The sequence below is a fragment of the Macaca mulatta genome, chromosome 5 (assembly GCF_049350105.2).
Source record: "Macaca mulatta isolate MMU2019108-1 chromosome 5, T2T-MMU8v2.0, whole genome shotgun sequence".
Taxonomy (NCBI): domain Eukaryota; kingdom Metazoa; phylum Chordata; class Mammalia; order Primates; family Cercopithecidae; genus Macaca; species Macaca mulatta.
The window spans coordinates 147,588,589-147,609,816 of record NC_133410.1 but is presented as its reverse complement, the minus strand read 5'-3'; the positions used below and the strand labels follow the sequence as shown (position 1 = coordinate 147,609,816).

The 21,228-nt window shown below is 39.5% G+C and overlaps 1 protein-coding gene and 1 long non-coding RNA gene across 2 annotated transcripts in view; one reads left to right on the top strand and one right to left on the bottom strand.

The window, feature by feature from the left end:
- The window catches only part of LOC144341036 (uncharacterized), a 39,059-nt gene extending 18,524 nt beyond the window's left edge, over nt 1-20,535 (bottom strand). The window contains exons 1-2 of the mRNA XM_078002752.1: nt 20,477-20,535; nt 20,022-20,123 (exon numbers count right to left, since the gene is read on the bottom strand). Of these exons, the coding sequence (XP_077858878.1) occupies nt 20,022-20,123; nt 20,477-20,535 (161 nt within the window). The remainder of the gene's footprint in view (nt 1-20,021; nt 20,124-20,476) is intronic.
- The window catches only part of LOC106998502 (uncharacterized), a 151,330-nt gene that overhangs the window by 122,328 nt on the left and 7,774 nt on the right, over nt 1-21,228 (top strand). The window lies entirely within an intron of this gene.

Sequence of the window (21,228 nt, the reverse complement as noted above, 5' to 3'; positions counted from 1 at the left end):
TTTAGTTTAATACTTTGGTTTAAAAAAAAGCCTGTGCAATATAAATGAGTTTAGCTTTACATAACAGCTAGAGAAGCAGTAGATGTTTAACCTAAGGTAACATTTAGTTGCATAAATAGCCTTTAAAAACAAAAAACTCACAGAACACATTTGATGCATTCAGTTTTTAAAATGATAATTCTCAACTTCTTTATAAAGGAAATTTTATTTGAGACCCACAAATACCAGATTTTCAGTTTGTTTCTTTTTCTTTTGAAACTGCATCACATTGTGGTACTCAAATTGTTAATGACTTTACAAATGTTGGTTGTGAGGCGAATAAACATAATTTTCTATCCCGGCCCCTTTCTCACATGATTGAGAAAAGGCAATCGGAAGTTAATTTTTGGAACAAGGTAAAGAAGGAACGTATGTGTGTGAAATGGAGAATCAATCCTTAGCCTAACACTAAGTTCAGGTTGATTCTGGCATAGGTATTAAAACTTTCACTGTCCAAGACTACTGCCAATAAGTTGAAATGAGGTAAAAGAGTAAGGAAAGTGTTAAAAAATAAAAGTAAAAAAAGAACATTGCCAATTCTGGAAAAATTTGCGTCATAAAATGGCATCATATTTTTATCATAGAAGGCATAATTTTCCCTATCATTACCACTAGAATTTGTTTTACTTAAAGCAAGCGATTATTGAATGCCTGATGAATATGTGGTCTATATATAGCACCTTAGTTCATATTTAGGTGGATGCTATTTTTTTTCAATCCTACTTCTTGAAATTTTTATTTTTGGAAAATAACAGGTCCTGAAAGATCAAGAAATGTTGAAACTGAATTTATGGGATATGGCAGTAAGTCTAATTGGATTGTTTCTCGGTAGGAATTCTACATTTTTTATAAATGTAATAAAATTGGGGGAAAAATTACCTTCAGATCTGGAAGTGAATGTTAGAAATCTTAGTGTAATGTTTTACTGTATGGGTTCTTCTTTCTTGTGCCCTATAAGGGAAGGCACTGAAGATGTGAATATGGGGTTGGATTTGAAATTATCATATATACAGAAGAAAGCCACTATCCCTCCAGACTCTGGGGAAAATGCCCAGTTATTTAAAGCAACAAAGTCTGGGTCAGAGAGCAAATATATGGGCCAAGAAAGATTTACGTTGGTAATTCCTTCCCCTGCTATGAATTTGAGAAGTTTCCTGAACTTAAAACAATAGAGTCGCTAAGAATGATAGCTCAGGTTTGTCTTTTAACTCGGTGACAATGACTTGCAATATTCACAATAAAGAGAGTGTTATATTGTTGAAATTCAGGCAATCATGAATCAGCTTCTCTTCAGAAAATAGCTAGTATTTTCATGGGTTGTGGTGAAAATGGAAAGTTTTCTTGGAGGGAAACACAGATTGTATACAAAGTAGGTAAAGAAAGTCTTATCACTTTGTGAAAGGAAAGACCAAAAAGTTCTTGTTGAAAAGTCTAGAAGAGGCAATTTGAACCTCCTAGTAAAGGGACCTATTTAAATCTGTTGTCCAGTGCCATAGAAGATATTTAAAGCTACACCATGCATCTGATATTAGAGTCTGCTGTCTGAGCCTGCCTTATTACTGGCTGTTATGCAGTGAAGCATAAAAGAGTTTTGGTACAATTTATCTTATTCATATTTGTTGTGGGGGGAAAAAGTCATTTGAACCACTAACCTAAATTTATAGTTATTTCACAAAAGACAGGGACTTGAAAGAATCTTAAAAAGTTAACGCAGTTAACATCCCTCTCAGTCAATTTATGACACTTCATTGAAGAAAAGCAGTTTTAGAGAAATGGTGTTTCTCATAAGGTCTGAAAAGGCCTGTCTTAACTTTCTTAATTTCAAATGTAAAATGAGATATGTGGACATATGGAGTGGTAAAAGCATCTGTTAAATTAGATCATGGGCGTTGCTAGGGTTTATGTATGTGTGTAAATATGTAGGAGTGTAGAATTTCTGTAGATTTTACTGATGAAAGAAAGGTTACAGAAGGATGCATTTTTCCTTCCAAGTTTCAGAAACATAATAATTTTAGGCTATTGAATTTTAGGTTAAATGCATATTGCCAAAATAGATTGATCTGGTGTATGGAATTGTAATTTCCGTAAATAACGTATTTAGAAATTTAAATTTGATAGCTCAGTAGGATAGTATGACAAAGAGAAATGGGTTCACCATTCATTCTGTGCATGAACAGTTAAGATAGGGCAGAAATGGGGTGTCACAGTCTTTGTGCTTCATAGGTAAAATAAACTCTGGCAAACATGTTGTTAAAGTAAATGCAATTTTTTAGACAATGAATATTTAAAGGATGTTTAGGCTGTTTACTGGGAGACAGTTGCATGTCCGTGCTCCAACTCAGCCAAATCTTGATTAATCAGAAACCAATTCTCCTGACTAGGAATTACCCAGGGCTGCCTCTGCTGCTGGTCATTTCACTTATTAGCATAATCCTCAAGCATATGGAAGGGAGTTAGGAGATAAAACTCAAATCAGCTTTGTTCCTTGCTAACAACTCTGGCAAACTGTTGACACTTCTGGCTAAAATGAAGTTTGGGCATTCTCTATGGATTTTTATTATTTGTACTGTCCTTGTCTCCACAGATAATCAACAGTTCACTGCATAATATATAGCAGATGCAACCTGGCTCACTCTTTTGAATGAGTAATCAGAGGTAATGCAAATTAACACCCTCACCTTGGAAAGAAATAACTTTAGAATTCATCCAGTTTGGTAAACAGAAGAAGCAATCTTAATCATAGGGTTTTAATGATAAAGGATTCAGAGAAAAAGCAAAGCATCTCCCTTGTGTTTTTTCAGTAAAAAATATACATTCTAATTATCTTCGATATCTACCAAAAGGGAGCAATTTAAGTTAAGTTGATCTTATATTTAAATAAAATTGAATAAAAAATAATATGCAAAAACAATTCATGTTAATTCTTTTCTCCCTTCTATTTTTCCCAATAGCTCTGCTGATAATTAATACTGAGGAATATTTAGGTGCTTGAAATTTGAAAGTAGTAATTTAAAACTTTATTTTCTTATTTTAAATAGCACATATTAACTGTACAAACTTTAGAAGTCACATCAAAATGTTAACAGGGTGACAAAGATCTTGATTTTCATAATGTTGCTTATTTATATTTTTATGATTCCTTCCCCAAATGGAACATACTGTAACATACTGTTCATATTGTTTTATAATCTCTCTTTTTAGTTAACATACAATGTCATTAATTTTTTTTTTTTTTTTTTTTGAGAGGGAGTCCTGCTCTGTCGCCCAGGCTGGAGTGCAGTGGCACAATCTCAGCTCACTGCAACTTCCACATCCCATGTTCAAACTATTCTCATACCTCAGCCTCTCAAGTAGCTCAGATTACAAGTGCGTGCCACCACACCCAGCTAATTTTTGTATTATTAGAGATGGGGGTTTTGCCATATTAGCCAGGCTGGTCTTGAACTCCTGGCCTCAGGTGATCCACGTGTCTCAGTCTCGCAAAGTGCTGGGATTACAGGCGTGAGCCAGTGTCATTAAATATGCTTCTATAATACTAGTTTTCAATGGTGAATAACATTTCATACCAATATACTGGAATTTATTCAGTTCCCTGGTGCTGGACATTTGGTTGTTTCTAGTTTTATTTACTATAAACAAATATAGATTGAACATCCTTATAGCTAAATCTTTACATAAATTCATGATTTTTAATTTTTAGGAGTAATTCCTAGTTGGGAAATTGCTGAGTCCAAGAATATATACACACACTTCAAAGGCTTGTGAAAGGTGTTACTAAATTGTCCTCCAGAAAGGAAATACTGATTGATGTTTATGTTTGTGGTAATTTAAAGACAGACCTAAGTCCTGGGGTGAGGTTTCCAGAACATGCTATATTGGCTACTGTTTGAACTTAACAAGTAAAACACAAAACTGTCTGTGTGTGTACACAACTCTGATGGTTGCAGTACTGAGTGACATTAGCCTCATCCCTTAGAATCTTGCAGAACATTTTGACACCTTGAAAATATGGCTGTTTTTTTTTTTTTTTTTCTTTTTTTTCTCTGGAGCTTTGAGGAATCTGGTCTTCAGGAAGTATCGTAGACTCCCTTTGAAAATGGGCTACTCTAGGTCTGCAATCTGTTGTTTATTTTCTCACCATAAGGTGAGGGGTTTGTTTTCATTTCTTTGAAATTATAAGATCATTGTGTGTGGGGAAGTGTGCAAGACTCTGTACCTGCTATGGTTTGAACATATCTGTTCTCTCATAATTCCTGTGTTGGACCCTAAGACCCAATGTGATAGTGTTAAGAGGTGGACACTTTAGGACAGCTCCAACTCATGAGTGAGATTAGTACCCTTATAAAAAGGTTTGAAGGAACTAGCTGAAGCCTTTTGCCCTTCTATGTCTTCTGCAATGTGAGGATACAGCAAGAAGGCAACATCTTGGAGGCAGAGAGCAGCCCTCCACAGACATGGGATCTGTTGGCACCTTGATCCTGGACTTTCCAACCTCCAGAGCTGTGAGAAATAAATTCCTGTTCTTATAAATGACCCAGTCTCAGGTATTTTGAGATAGCAGCCAGAACAGACTAAGATTGTGGCGGGTCAGGTCTCGCTAACAACTGTTTTAGTACTAACTGAGCGGTTAAGTTAAATATCAAAAGCCAGTGCCCTTATACAAAGGCTGGGATGTAATGAAAGACCATCAAGAGTTTTGCCTAGGCCTTTCCTGGGCCTTAAAGAATGACAAAATAATGAAGGAATTCTTAACAGGACCCATTTAGGATTACACAAATTTTACAGTGGTACAGAAGAAACTCCTCGGGCCTCCACAAACAGGTTTACTGGGGGTCTGAAGGAATTCCTCAAACCTCCATGATTTAGCCGGAGATGAGATAAGGGTAATCACCCCAGCACCTGGACCCATTTAGATGAAGTAAATTTACTGAGGCTCCAGAGGAAGGTCTTCAGGACTCAGACCTTAGTTATAGGTTAAAAAGAAGTTAATCACTTATGTCTTTAGATGAGTGCACACTTACATATAGACATATAGCTTAGAAGATATATAAGCTCTGGAAAACTGTAATTTTGAATTGATTTGGTAATAATTTCCAAGCTTTCTCCTTGTAACCAGTTGCAGAAAATAAAACTCTCTTTCTCCACAGTTCATCTGCATCTCGTTATTGGGTTGTGAGAAAAAGCAGCTCAACCCTCAGTTTGGTCCAGGAACAAGATGGTGCCCAAACACTGACCCTGGAATTTTAGATGTCCACCAGAGCTGTGGATTTGGGAGCCCTACTGCTGGGTTTACCCTCTCCTTAGGGAAAACTTGCCACCCCTGGGGGTAGCATTCCGAGAGAAACACATTAAAGGTCATGCAGGTATGGTTTTTTACCTACCGCAAAAGCCTGCTGAAGTGGTTCAGGAATCCCCTTTTGGCTGCCCAGAGACGGAGCCTTTTCCACATCATGGTTGCCCTTTGAGCAAGAAAAAATTGCTACTACATATAGGGGAGCCATAAGGTACAGAAAATATTTAAAAGAAAAATGTTAAGCATAAATTGTATTTTATGGAGACATAAAAGCATTGTGGTTTGATCAATAACATTAATAGATACCAGAAACTTCATCTCATATTCACAGAGACACGAGCAGAAAAGTTGTGTTCAGAAATCTGTTTGTTTCTGTCTTCACAATCCCCATTAAATGTAATGGCTTCTAGGCATTCATTCTAAGGGTAAAACAGACCATCGTCAAGACCACAAGACTCTAAAACTGCTATTTTAGAGGCTTTGTTCTTAGGGTCTCTCTATACTAATCTAGTCCTATTCATCCCTGTCACCAGGTGAGAAAATATATACTCTAGACATTTCCTACAACTCCCAAAAGGTTTGCATTCAATACTCATTTTAGGCTGCATGTTCAAAGTTTATTAGAGAGCTATGTTGTGGACCAAAAATTGCTCTTCTAGACCACATACCGTATTTGCAAAAACAGACAGTTGGTGGTTTGCCAACTTAGTAAGACGAAATATACAGTCTGATATTTACCTCTTTTGCCCTTATTCCTTCTAAATTTAATAACTCAGGATTTTAAAACATTCTTTTATCAAACTTAGAAATAGATTGTTCTCTATATGTCTCTATAGCTATGGAGACCAATGTCTTGGATTTTTCAGCCCTACTTTCAAAGGTATTTTTCTCCTGGCCTCCATTTTATTGACTAGTAAAATGTTTTTCAGACCATAAATCACATTTTTTTGTTTGTTTCAGAAAATGTGTTCACCATATTTATGGTTAAATACTGCTCATATCCCTTTTCCACAATCCTTCTGTCTTCACTCTAAGAATATACTGACTACTTCCTGGCTTTCTGGAACACAGGCTTGAGTAAGCTCCCCAAAAGAACGAAAAATACTTGGATTCATAGAGATGAACACTCTAACATAAAACTTATTATCAGGTTTCAAGTTTTGTTTTTCTGAGTTTTGGTGGCACATTATAAACCTAGGTGAACAATACGAAGAGAAGACAACATGTATGTGTCCCAAATGGGAGAATTCATCAATAAACGGGGTAAGTTGGTTTCCAGCTTGTGCCCATCGGCCTCTGGACTCAGTGGGAAGTCATGTGTGAAGGATGCTCTCCAGCCCCATAGCTGCCCCTGGGAATCAGTCTGCCAGAAGGAATGTGTGCGCAAATGACAAACGGTACCTGACTCCAGGGGAAAATAGACTTGGGGAAGCTTTTAATGCCAAGCTTTATAATGTTTAGGATGAAATACTGCATCAGATTTCTCATGAGGATGGAAACGACCTCAGATCAGTTTAACAAAGCATTCTCCAGCAGAAGAGAACATGCTTGAATAGAAAAAGAAAATAACGTAGTACTTACAGCTTAAAGAGTGCTTCCTTTTCTACCTATTGCCTGGCTCTCCCCACTCTTTCATCCTGACTCCCATTCTATAACTCCCGGTCATGCTCACTTTAAAAAAATCCCTCTAAATGGATTTTCTGAGTTGGTCCTGAGGGCAAATATCCTGCCCCATTGAACTCAGAAGTACCTTCATGATTGTCAGGCCATGTATCCCACTTTTTTTTGTTGTTGTTCAGAAAACATGGGCATCATGTTTATATCTAGTCAGCCATCAATTCCTGCCTTTCCTTTCTTCTAGGTATATCTCATCTCCACCCATCCTCTTTGTTCTCCTTGCCACCATCTTAGCCCAGCTCATTTTCAGACTCAATTAATACCATGATTTTCTTACTATTTCTATCTAGATTGATGGAAATAGAAAGGGTGAGATGGACAAGAAGTATTTTCCAGACAAGATTTAGATGATCCTGGAATATGATACAGAGATAAAGGCATCAGTGATCATTCTTAAGTGGGTGGCCAGAACCTGAGTGATGGCATCAGGGTGACCACTTTTCATCAGGATGTAGAGAGGAATCCTACTTTTGATGACTAAAGGCACTATACTACCATTTTAGTTGCTTAATTTAATTTAATCCCTTAATTTAATCTAAGACTCTGATTCTCAGGTTCTCCCCTCTATTATAGCTTGCCTTGACATCCATGTACAATGACCTCTTATGGCATTCCTCTTTATTTTGACATAAATGCCTATACAAAATGAAGTAGGACTAGTTGAATTTAAAGTAACTTCCAGTTCCTAAAATCTGTAAATTTTTGTCTTGAATTATTAGGAAATAATGATTCTCTAATCTATCTTTTTATACTTCCTCATTATTTGATTTCAGACTTGAGATCTTTTCATGTCTTTTGGTATTTCTTATGTTTCATGAATTGGTATGATAAAGGGAACAGAGGAATACTCAATAAATATTATTGATCAGACTTTTAATAATGAGGAAAGGCAGATGCTGAGTATTCATTATTTATTTTTAAAGTTATCTAGGTGAATGAGTGAACTTGATGTTACTTTTCCGTGTTTGTGATTTCCTGTTGCTATGTAGAGAAGAACCTGTTTCACATATTCAGTTAAAAAAATGTGCCTAGGGAAAGGAGAACAATCTTGTCTTAAGGCTTCTTTAAGTGTATTCCAGAATCCATCTTCCCCTGGTTGTTTACGTGGCTGAGGTTGATGACCCTGAAATTAGAACAGATTAGGTTTCCTTAGCTTCAATCATCTTTTAAACGATGAGAATGTTTTCAAAATAGCTCAATCTGGAGAAAACATGACTGAGAAACCACCTATTTTAATGCCTCATTATACAGCGATGCACTTTAAAAAAAGTGAATCATTTTTCTATGAGTTTATTTTTTCCATTGTAGAAGTAATACACACTTATTACAAAAAATTCAGAAATATAAAATAGAAAGAGTGAAAAATTTTCCCATATTACAGCTACTCAAAGGTAACTAGGGTCAGCCTTTCAGTTGGTAACTATGTAGCCCCCTTTAATATATGATTTTGAGTACCTGCTTTTTAAAGCAACTTTTTAATGGCTTCATAATACTACATTTAATTGCTACAATGTAACCTCTCCAACATAAATTATTTATTGGGCATCCAGGTGATATTCAATTTTTCATTTTCTTAGATTATGCTATAATGAGCATCTTTGAGCTTTTCCAGTAATTAGGATTAATTTCTTAGAATAGATTATGAAAAGTGAATGTTTTTAAGGCTCATAATTTTGCCAAATTAATTTTAAAAACTTTTATCAGTATATGAGTGTCTTTTTCATCTCACATTTATCAGTGCAGAATCTCCTTAATTAAAAAGAGACTAATTTTATAGGCAAAAATTGTGTTTAATTTAGTTTTCTTTGATTTCTCATGAGGTGAACAATTTTCTAGTGCTCATTACTGTTCGCTTGTTGAGTGTTCTCTTTTGTGAATTATTTGTGTGTGTCTTTGGCCACTTATCCATTGAAATCTCAGGCTTTTCTTTTCTTTTCTTTACAGAATTAATTTGGTAGATTCTTCACATCTTGAACATTAATCTTCGTTACATTTATTTTGAATTTTTCCTCTTACTTCCCTTTTTATTGAGGCTATTTTTAATTAACATGCAATATTTTAAACTTTCATATAGCAAAATCTTAATTCCCCAACTTTCTTGGTAATTAAAAGAAAATTCTAGGTTCAGCTTAGAAATGTGCCTTTCTTCATAAACACTACCATCCATCCCTCTACCCCAATTAACTGGAGAGTTAAAAAAGAGTATGATTCATTGTTACAGGAAATACAAACTGTGAGGAAACTGTTTGAAAAATATTTATCCATATTCTGTTGTATGATTAAAGTTAAATTATCTAGAAAAAAGATTTGTGATTTAACTTTTTATTTCTCTCACTGAGTCTTGATTTCATAATGTTTTATATATAGAAATAATGCTTAGAGCAGTCGTTTTTAATCTGGGGCATTTGCCTCCAGTGGACGTTTGACAGTGTCTGAGAGATTTTTGATGGCTACAATTGAGTGGGCAGCGGTGGGGGGATGCTACTGATGTCTGGTAGGTAGAAAGCAGGATGCTGCTAAACATCCTACAGTGCATAGGAGCATCCACAAGTCACTATCCAGCCAAACATGTCAACAGTGCTGCTGTGGGGGAAGTCCTGCTATAGAGTTAGTGCCAGCCAGAAGGATGATTTCTACTATGTAAGTGGAAGTGAAACTTAATGTCAAATAATTTAAAGTTCATTTTTATTTCTCTCTCTTTTTGTCTGAGAGTCCATTATTTTCCACTTTATTTTCTCCAGGTAGTTTAATGATTTACTTTTGCTCTTCCTCAGGAAATTGTCCAGACTAGGGAAGTGTGTGCATGCATGGTAACTGTGGCTGACCCTCCCTCCTGTGTTAATATTCCTGCAGTGGGGACCCAACCATGCATCAGCTCCAGGGTATGCATGGTCTTTATAGTCCCATTTTCTATCCCACTCTTATTTGGAGTTGATAACCTGGATATCATGGTATTAAAAACTGTGAATATGATACAGCGGCATAAAACTTAAAGCTAGAGCATTGCATTCAGGCAGGGTTAGTTCTTTCAGGCTGCCCTAAATCAGGATGAATGAAAGGAAAGGGGTAAAAAAGGTTTGTCTTTGTCAATTTCCTCAAGGGAGAACCTACAATCAAGTTTAGTGAGTCAGCGCCAATACAAAACCCAGAGACGGAAATGAAATAAACAGTAAACTGTAAATAGAAACAGAAATGAGGAGCGAAATAGAAGCAGAATACAGGAGTTGCCACGCAAACTAAATTGGAACATCTAGGCTAGTTCTTCACTCAGAAAACAGGGCAACAGGCTTTATTTAAGTACATTCCTACTATACAGCATTCTCATTCATATTATGTAAAAATCAACCATCCAGACACCAAACAAGCAAGTTGACAAAACAAGTTCTCTTGCAGGCAATTAAATTTGGAGCACAAATTTAAGTGTGTGTGTGTATATATATGTGTATATATGTGTGTGTGTGTATATACATATATATATATATATATATATATATTTTTTTTTTTTTTTTTTGAGCTAGAGTCTCCCTCTGTTGCCCAGGCTGGAGTGCAGTGGTATGATCTCGGTTCACTGCAACTTCTGCCTCTCAGGTTCCAGTGATTCTCCTGCCTCAGCCCCCTGAGTAGCTGGGACTACAGGCATGCACCACCACACCCATCCAATTTTTGTATTTTTTAGTAAAGACAGGGTTTCACAATATTGGCCAGGCTGGTCTCGAACTCCTGACTTCGTGATCCACCCGCCTTGGCCTCCCAAAGTGCTGGGATTACAGGCATGAACCACCACGCCTGGCCAAATTTAAGTACATTTAAACAAATATAAATAAAATTACATTTGATTTTTTGCTGTAGGACTTCCAGAGTCTTTACTGTGACCATTTCTACTGCGAATCAAAAAAAGGGGCTTAAAGACCAGAACTTTCTAAACTTACTCTACTTGAGAACCCTTGGTTTTTCATGGGGCATCTTGCAGAGCTGGTGTTGCACCAGTGGCTGTCATTTATGGCTGCAGATTTGAATTAAAATGGTGGTGTGGTGGGCATGGCTTGTGTAAGAAGCTTCCTAAGTTACTCCACTGTACAGCCAGGGTGAGAACCCCTAATTAATGAAATATGCTTTAGGAAGAGCCAACTGAGATAATGTAGGTCAGTGTTTTCAAACTTGTAAGATGATAAGTATCATCCAAGTGCTCCTTAAAAATTTATTTCCTGATGGCTTGAGCACAGGAGTTCGAGACCAGCCTGGGAAACATGGCAAAATCCTGTCTCTACAAAAATTACTAAAAATTTGCTGGGCATGGTGGCATGTGCCTGCAGTCCCAGCTACCTGGGACACTGAAGTGGGAGGATCACCTGGGCCCAGGAGGTTGAGGTTGCAGTGAGCTAAGATCATGCCACTGCACTCCAGTCTTTCCTCACTCTTGGAGATTCTGTTTCAAACAATGAGGTAGGTTCCAGAAATACACATGTTCATCAAGTTCTTTGGGTGATGCTGATGCCAGTCTGAGGAATAATCTTATATTCTTCAGTCTTCAATGGCAGAGCCTTAAAGACAAAGGGAGCGTGGCTGGTTGGTGAGAATGCTATTATTGTTTACATATGAGTATATCCATTCATAAAGGCTTTCTTCTTTAGTTGCAAGCAAGTTTTGGAAATAAACTAGATGGCTGGTCTTGAATATTGAAAGACAAATACTGGTGAGAGAGAGAGAGATCTCAAGTCATAATAAGAGAAAACCTGGATTGTACTAAAAAGATCTAACTTAAGATAGAGCCTTTCATACCTGCCCTAAGTCAGAAACTATGCTTGGTGCCCTGTGGACTCTGTGCCTTATGGATCTTCTGAGTCTAGAGGTGAACTCCAAATTGGGCAGGATCTTGAGGCAGTTATTATTACATTGATGTAAAATATTGCATCAATCCTGTTTATACTTTTTATCTGATTTCCTTCTATACTTTTAAAGCCCAATTCAGCAATTATTTTAAGGAGAGGTCAAACAAGCAGGCTGAAGTTACAAAAGATTATTGCTGTTTTGGTTAAAGGAGCTAGGAGCTGTTATCATCTAAGTGGTAGGTTTGACTCTAAGTGAAGTGAAAAGTCAGAAAACATGTATTATCTGGACAACTCCCTTTAAGAAAAAAACAGCTATCTTCTTGTTATGTGGGGATCAAGAACTTGCTTACCCTGCCTGGTCTGACTGTAAAAAAGATCTCCAAATCGGTCTTCTAGAATAGAGAGTTCTGATAAATGTTGGTTCAGCCATTGCTCAGCACATTTCCCTGTGCCTGACTTTTTGCTAGGCAATAGTACATAACAATAAAAGGCTTGGTTACCCGCTGGAGATTTAGTGTAGCAGTGTCTTCCAGTGTCTCAGAGGTTCCTATTATTTATGGCTGTACCCCAAATCTCTGCTAAGTGTGTGTATTAGTCTGTTTTCACACTGCTATAAAGAACTACCTGAGAATGGGTAATTTATAAAGAAAAGGGGTTTCATTGACTCAGTTCCGCATGGCTGGGGAGGCCTCAGGGAACTTACAATCATGGTGGAATGGGAAACAGGCACATCTTACATGATGGCAGGTGGCAGGTGGAGAGGGAGGGGAAGAGGGAAACCACCACTTATAAAACCATGAGATCTCCTGAGAACTCACTCACTATCACAAGAAACAAGAACAACATGGAGGAAACTGCCCCCATGATCCAATCACATCCCACCAGGTCCCTCCCCTGACCTGTGGGGATTCCAAATCAGATTACAATTTAAGATAAATTCGAGTGGGGACACAACCAAACCATATCAGTGAGCACAGCTGTGTTCTGCATCACAGCCCCACCTTTCTTGTGTAAATCTGATTAGACCTGAGTCAAGGCAGCCACCCTGAGGCTGGCCAAGAAACAAGACACAAGTGGCGCAGCACCACGAGATGAGAGGCACCAGGCAAACTCATCGTTCGGGAACTCGGAATCGGGAAGCTGAGATGTTATACCTGTTAGCACCAGAGGCAGAAGATAAAAGGTGACCTCGAGAGCTGGGTAATGTAGTGGAGGCTGGGATAGCCTTGTGGACTGAGCAGAAGTAAGGAAATCTGGCAGAGAGAGAGAGAGAAGGACGGAGTGATGTGCAGGCAGGCACAATGATGCCGTGACCTTAGGTCTCTGAGGGGGGAGATGGAAAGAAGGGCCTCAATTTCTGATGATTTTTATGTTCCTGCTCCTATGAAGCTCATTTTCTCAGGTGCCTGTGAGGCCCTCTGCTTCCTGACAATAAATCTCTCTCTGCTTGGTCTGGCTTGCAGGCATCTCTACTCTTTGCAGAGAAAGCAGAATACCAAGCAGAAAACAGGCAGTCACTAAGTTGTGTTAAGTGCTGTGATGGGGAAGGTACCAGGTGCTACAGGAGGATGAGGGGGGACACCTAGTCAGGATTGGGGCAGGCAGAGAAGGATTCCTGGAGGAGATAAAATCTAAGAGGTGAGTGAAGGACAGGGAAGAGTAAGCTGGCCTAAGGGAGCTGGAAAAGAATTAGGGAAGAGCATAGGCAAAGGTCTGGTGATGAGAGGAAGCAGGACGCTCTCAAGGAAACCTGAGAAGTTCAGAATGCTGGCAGAGACAATGAGAGTTTCAATTGATGAGAATGGAGAGAGAGACAATGAAGGACCTAGTGAATCTTGTTAAGGGAATTGGAAATTTATCTCAGGAGAGAGGGGTAAATATGGAAAGATATTAAAACAAGGACTTGAATGTGATTTGCTTTTAAGAAGGATCACTTGGCTGCAGTAAATTAGCCGGGCAAGGTGGCGGCGCCTGTGGTCCCAGCTACTCGGGAGGCTGAGGCAGGAGAATGGCGGGAACCCGGGAGGCGGAGCTTGCAGTGAGCTGAGATCTGGCCACTGCACTCCAGCCTGGGCGACAGAGCGAGACTCCGTCTCAAAAAAAAAAAAAAAAAAAAAGAGAGAGAGACTAGATTGGAAGCAGGAAGACCAGTTGGGAGGGCGTTGCAGCTAGCTGGGTGAGAAGTGATGGAGTTCTGAATTAGGGAGTGGCACTGTGGGTGGAGAGAAGTGGATAGGCTCCAGCTGTGTGGAACCTAGAGCTGCCACAGCCTGATCATTCCTTAGAGACGAGGGTAAGGGTGACAACAGAGCTTCCAATTTGGGGTATTTTCATGAAGATAGGTTTAAAGTGTGCCCCAGGGATTAGAGAGATCAGCTGTATTGGAGTAATGGGGTAAAGGCAGTAGAATACAGAGGGTTGAGGAATGAAGGGAGAGGAGGAAGCGAGGACCTTGAAGGGAAGTTTGGCTGTGAAGGAAAAAGGGAAGATGCTGGGGTAGGGTGAGGGGATGGTGACACCTGAAGAGAGGAGCAGCAAAGAGTTGGTAAAAATTACAGGAGCACAGCCCTAAGGATGCTCACAGCTTTGGGACCGTGACACTGGGGGGCAAAGACATGAGTTCCACGGAAGCATGCAGGAAGAACTGGGGGAGCTCAAGCAGTTTCCAGGAGGGGGGGACATCGAGTTGGGGCTGAGAATTAGTGAAGCTGTTGGATGGAGAAAGAGCAGAAAAGGGGAAGATGCATCATAGAGAGAAAATGGAACATGAAAGGATTTTGAGGAGGGCAGGGTGTGGGCTCCGGGAATGGAAACTGGGTCTACCTGGAGTGTGGGGTGCAAGGAAACCAGGGTGGACAAGTCATTGTAAATACCTTTATTCACTACAGTCCATCCTCTAGGATCTTAGGAAATGTAATAACAGTCAACGTACTGACTGAAAAGGGCTTGCAAAGATGCAGGCTTTTATGAACTACTCTGAGAGTAATTTTCCTTAATATTTGATCTGTTATGGGCCTTAAGGAAACTGATGTGTATATACAATGTATTTTTCCCCCCCTCACCCACTCTCACCCGGCCCCACTGCTTCCTCTGTGCTTAAGCCTGTGGGTGGAAACCCACTGCACAAGCTTGTATATCTCTTCTTGGGCTGATGCTACACTGATTTATTATTTAGGTTAGGTACCTAATGCTTTGCGTACATCCTTGCCCTCTCACCGTTGTCAGTGAGTCAATTCTTTTTTTGAGGCTGCAGGCAATTTACAGTAATTAATGTGCTAAGGACAGCAGCTGTAGCAGTCGTTAATTCCTTAATCTTGGAGTAGAGAGAGAAATGGATTAGAGATAAATATAGCTTATGGCATTTTCTCCTGAGAACAAACCCTTTAAAAACAGCACATTCCTGCTGCAATGTGGGGGTGGTAGGAAGATGAGAGGCTTTTTCCTTTTCCTTGGGGAATTATTCTTGCAAGAAGGAAGGAGTGGGGGTGAGGTGAAATGGAGGTTCAGTTAAAAATGAGAGAAAAAGGCTGACCCTGGACACTGGCACAGGCTTCTGCCTTCACCCCCAGGACCTTGCGACCTCTGGGTGAAGATTCGCCATTTGGGCTTCTATGAGTGTTTCGTGCACACATCAAATCTCTGCTTAGGGAGCCAAGCTGGGGGAGGAGGAAAAGAACGCACAGCAAACAAACCAGATTCTCTTCTGTTGAGTGAGTCATTTGTTTCAAAATGAGATGAGAGGTTGCTCAAAGATGTTAATGGAAATCTTTGCAAACACAGGCTTAAAGTTTCTTCAATCCACAGAACCACTCAGCCATAAATATGTGTGGGTTATTTAGATGCTTCCAAAGGTTACTTGAAAATTGCCTATTTTTCTAAGAAGAAGTGAGTGTTTATTGCTTCAAAAATGTGCCTCGGAGTGAATGCTTTTCTTATTTGAGAAGGGAAAAAAATACTGAAATAGATGTAATGCTGGGAAAAAAGTTTGCCTGGAGAGCAGGGAGGTGTCTGGAGCTAGGAGTTTAGGATGGTTGCAGAAGGTATGCTTCCTCCAAGCCTTAGAATAGAAGGAAAAGCAGTCTTTATGTGGGATGAGCAAGTGTTGGTTTCTTAGTGTATCAGATAAAAGGCTACAGTGAGGTGGGCTGGGGGACAGGGCTGGGGCTTTGGGGAGCTGGGTTTCTACAGGAGACGTTTGGAACCTGAAGAATAATGCTTCTTTGAGCACTTCCTAACTGCTACCTGACAGAAAGGAGAGCTTTGCAAGGCTTTTGATGGAATCGCATTAATTCATGGCTGGCTCTATTGCATGATCATTAAGTAACAGAGCCCAGTTTTTATTCTTTGGGAGCTCCTAGAATAGAGAATATTTTCTGGCCTCTTAGTTACTGGATCCCAATAACATAGAGGCTGATGTAATGCTGGGAAAAAGGTTTGACTAGAGGTCAGGGAGTGTAGTTCAGATACATCGTTTTGTGGACGACTCGTATGGCCTTAATAGGGATTGAATTTATGTCAGAATCAGGGTTGGGCCCAGGGCTTATTAAGTGCGATTGTAATTTTTGTAGTTGTAAAGGGGAGAGTGTGGAAAATCTCGTTTCCATGATATCCTTTTCATGGATATCATAGAAATTAAGGGGAGATTGGGAGATAACATTTGCTGAGGACCAACTATATTCAGTGCTGTGCTAGTCTTTTTTCCTATAGTATTTTAATTACACCTCAGAATAATCCTGAAAGGTATTTTTCTCATTTTACATATGGGTGAAGAGATTTGCCCAAGGTTAAAAAAAAAGAGAGAGATTCAGACGTTCAGGAGTGTTGCCCCTCTTAACACTGCCCCACAGAGCAACACAGGTGAATGCAGCTAAACATCCCGGTTCCCTGCAATAGCCCCGAAATGTGAAAAGTCAACTGGAGTTATCTGGCTAAATGCTATCTGCTCCTTTGGTGATGCATCTAAGGATTTACAAATGTGCAGATCACCCTTCCTCTACCCTCTTCCAGGACTTCCCAGCAGGCTGTAGAAATCATAGTCCACGCTGCTGATCAAGGTGATGGAGTTTTCTTCTCTCCCTAAGCCCTGAGGACTGAGACCAAATGGAATCACATTGTGTTATTACTTGTACACTAACTGAAAAATTTATGACTCTTCATAAAAATATAGACAAATACGTTGTCTGCTGAGAACTGAAGATAAGAAATAAACCAAGTTATTGGCAACATTTCCCACGGGTTCCACTCGAGCAAGAATGAATCATTCATTGGATGTTCATGGCAACCACCACCACCAACCTTGCTTCTTTTAGAAACTTTAAAAAGAAATTAGATTTTTGTGGCACTGCAGCGAGAGGAAATAATAAAACAAATTAATTTTGAATTCACACAGTGTCAAAGTCCTTGTTTAGTGTGGCTTAGATTCATGCATCTGTTTGAGGAGAGGCCTTTCTTACTTGTTTACTCTGATGTTTTGAACCTTTTGTAGTATACTCCTGCTTAGGCAGGCTGGTGTCAGGTCTTATATTTAATCAGTTTTTTTTGCGCTAAAGACTGACTCGATTTGTACGGCTTTATACATAGAGGTTTGTTTACAATGCATTTAATAAAGCTGGCACTAAATTTGGCCCATTTTTCCCAGGTCAACAGGCAGTATAGAATATTACAATACTAATAGTACAAGGCTTTCATTGGAATTCAGTTTTGATCGTTAAAATGGACAGAAGATAAACTGCTTAGCAGCTCCTCACAACGACGTAAATTGGATGTCCAACAGTGCAAAACTCCAAAATGCATCTTTTAAACCTGCAAAAAGAAGCATTAGAAGCAGAACTTAGAATTTGTTTCAATTGAGTTGACAGTAATCCCAGATACAAGGGAGTGTCCTAGGTAGTATTCATTTCTTTGAAAATTGATATGGCTAAAACCAGCCAATAGTGCTGGAAAGAAAAGCTATCATATTCATGAACTGTCATTGAGTTTTTGTGCTTTAATTTAAAAGTGTTTGTTGAAGTCATGCTTGACTCCACCATGAGAGTGTTGACTAACTTTGGTTATCTAGTAGAACTGCAATAAAGTTAAATGTAAGTTATAAGCAGTACTAATGCTAATTCATGCTACTGATGTGTGTGGTTAAAGAGGAAACAATTGGTTTCTTACTTGATGTGTAAATATATTTTGTAAATTTGCTACTGCTGCTTCTTTGCTCAAGGTAGAAGTTTCCTTTGTGATAAGAGAAAAATTTCTAATCTATGTCATGCTCCAAAATCCATAATAGCTAAATATACTTAAACTATAGGAATATACCCAAATTCCTGAGCTGGCATTCAAGGACCTACCTTGCCAACCTTATCAGCAGGATAATTTGAAGGCAATACTTCCTGTTGCTTGTGTGGACCCAAATTCTCCTAGCCTAGAATAGTACTGTCTTTCATCTCTAATTTTTTTACCCATCTCTCTAATCTTCTCTGACACCAAATAGGTGCCATGTTTTCTGACACCAAGTGATTCTTCACTTCTCAGGCACTAGCTGGGTACCTAAGAATTCAGTTCAATTCTGATGCTAACTCCTGGAAAGAGCACAGGCCCCACAGGTTTACGGCTCAGTCCCACAAGACTGCCCTTACTAACTCTTCTGTACCTTGGTTGCAGCAGTGAGGGGTGACTAACCCCCATGTGCAAATTCTTATGAAGCAGATGGTCTCTAGGAAGGTCCTGCCCTTTGCCAGGTTTTCTTCTTCTCTTGACGGGAGGCCAGCAGGGATCAGTTTTATGACCTAACTTCTTTTATGACCCCATCCTGGGGTTTACAGTTTACCTTCTGGGGCACTAACGAAGGTTCTGGCCAGCCTTATGCATACTTGCATCTTTCAAAGTCTTCTCCTTCCCCAGTCCATTCCCTAGTGGTGAGGGCTAGGAGGGATCGCCCTAGTCATGTTCCCAGAACTTTCTTTGACATGCCTGACTCAGTTTATGGGTCTTCTATGAATGTTCTCAAAATTTCCCACACAGTGGGACAGGGATTAGGAAATGTGTTTGCGTGTGCATGGGTATAGTCTCCTCACCTATGTACTTCAGCTAGGTTTGTTCCCTTGTCCCAGCCACCCACGTGCTCATGAAAATAATCCCAGGGCATCAGTGTGGTCTTTGGAAGCAAACCCACTTGAGAGAAAATTCTGATTCAATTACCTACCAGATATGTACTTCTGGCAAGTTCTTTAAGCTCTCCTCTCTTCGGTTCTTACTCTATAAAGTGGGGATTATGACAGTAGCCACCCAAAAAATTTGTTAGGAAGATCAGATGAGATTGAGCAGATCGTGGCTTATGTCTATATTTTCTTTTTTCTTTTTTTTTTGAGATGGAGTCTTGCACTGTTGCCCAGGCTGGAGTGCAGTGGCATGATCTCGGCTCACTGCAACCTCCACCTCCCAGGTTCAAGTGATTCTCCTGCCTCAGCCTCCTGAGTAGCTGGGATTACAGGTGCCTGCTACCATGCTGGGATAATTTTTTGTATTTTCAGTAGAAATGGGGTTTTACCATGTTGGCCAGGCTGGTCTCAAACTCCTGATCTCATGATTTGCCCACCTTAATGTCCCAAAGAGCTGGGATTACATGTGTGAGCCACTGCGCCCGACTATGTCTATAGTTTATTTAATCCAGGTGTGTGTGTATCAATTACTGCTAATATCCGTGACAGCTGAGGGCTGTCATTTACTGGTATGAATTAGTCATTCAACAAAGATTCATCAAATGCTTACTATGTGCTCTCTGTTCTAGGCCCTGGAACAAAAGTGAACAAAATCAGAAATGATCTCTCTGTCCTCATGGAGCTTATAGTCTGGTGGGGGAGGGAGACATAAGTGATCACAAAAATATGTGTACAACTGAAAACTATGATGTGTAATAAGAAAAAACTATGATACTATGAGGGTATTTGATCTGTAAGATGGTTAAGGGTAAATTAAGTGAAGTCAGAGGGACTAGCATATACAAAGGTCCTGTTGCAGAGGTAACTGGTTTATTTGAGGATTTATAAGAACATCAGTGGGGCTGGAACTGATGGAAAAGTAGGAGATAATTTTATGAAATAAGACTGGCAGGGTAGGTACAGTAGGTGAAGAATGCAGTCCTACACCCCTAAATTTCTACATGCTAATCCCTGAAAACTGTGAATATGTTACCCTACATGGCAAAAGGAACTTTGTAGAAGTGATTCAGTCTAAGAATCTTGAGATGCGGAGACAATCCTAGATTATCTAGGTGGGGCCCGATGTAATCACAAAGGTCCCTAGAGTGAAAGAGGGACACAGGGATATCAAGAGAGAAAGAGAGAGAGAAATAGAAGATTTTTAAGATGTGGGCCTTCCCAGAAGTATTGGCTATAATTTTAGCGACAACCGTTGTGGGAAGTATTTGACTTTTGGCTTAGAAGTTTCATGGTCCAGATGAATCAATAATATATGACACATCTTTTAAATTCCCCCCAATCATGTCTATAAAAGGCAGTCTTTAAAAAGGCCCACCCACATTCAGGCAGAATCAGACGGTCTATTAATTCAGATTTGAATAAAAAACTCTCACCTCTCTTGCTTTAGCTGTTCAGGATGCAGCCTGTGTCTAGTTATTAAAATGAACACTTACAGTGACCACAGCCCTGTATCTAATACTCCATATGGCACCAGAGTGAAGACTCTCGACATGTGCACTTTTGTCTTTGGTCATTTTAGACTGAAAATACAATTAGACTTGGCTGTCAGACAGATGAAATCTGTCATATTTCCCCTATAGGACCTGCACTCGATCCAGATCAATAAATACAAAACCACTTGCACATAAATTGCAAACTAAGCTTGCAGCTTCAATACATGTGGGCTTAAATTCACTTGTATCTGGCATACACCGCTTCCTGGCCAAACAGTCTGTTTCTGTGATTAGTACAATTTCATAGCTGGACCAGAAAAACAAGGCTGAAAACCACTATAAAGCAGCAGATGGCTTTGCCACACCTTCCCTGTAAGGGCAGTTCCCCAGAAAATGGGGTTTTAGCTGCTTGCTGTATAGAATGGAGCTTCAAAATTGGGATGAGTTCAAGTCATTTCCTGAGCATAGCTCCATAAAGCTGTTGTTATTTTTTTCCTATTCCTTCTCGAGATTTCAAACTGAATTTGTAATAAGCTTTGCCTGGACACGACTTGTCACAGGGAAGAGATGTGATTTATACACAGAAATACAAGCCTCTCTGTAAGTGCTTCACAGAGCCAACTTTTACTTGATGATACATACATGTTGGATTGGCTTCATGAAGAGGAGAGTGAGATGTGCTTGCACTTTTTCTCTAGAGGCTGCTAATCAAGGTAACATTTATTTGGGGGAGAGGTGAATGCTAACACCTA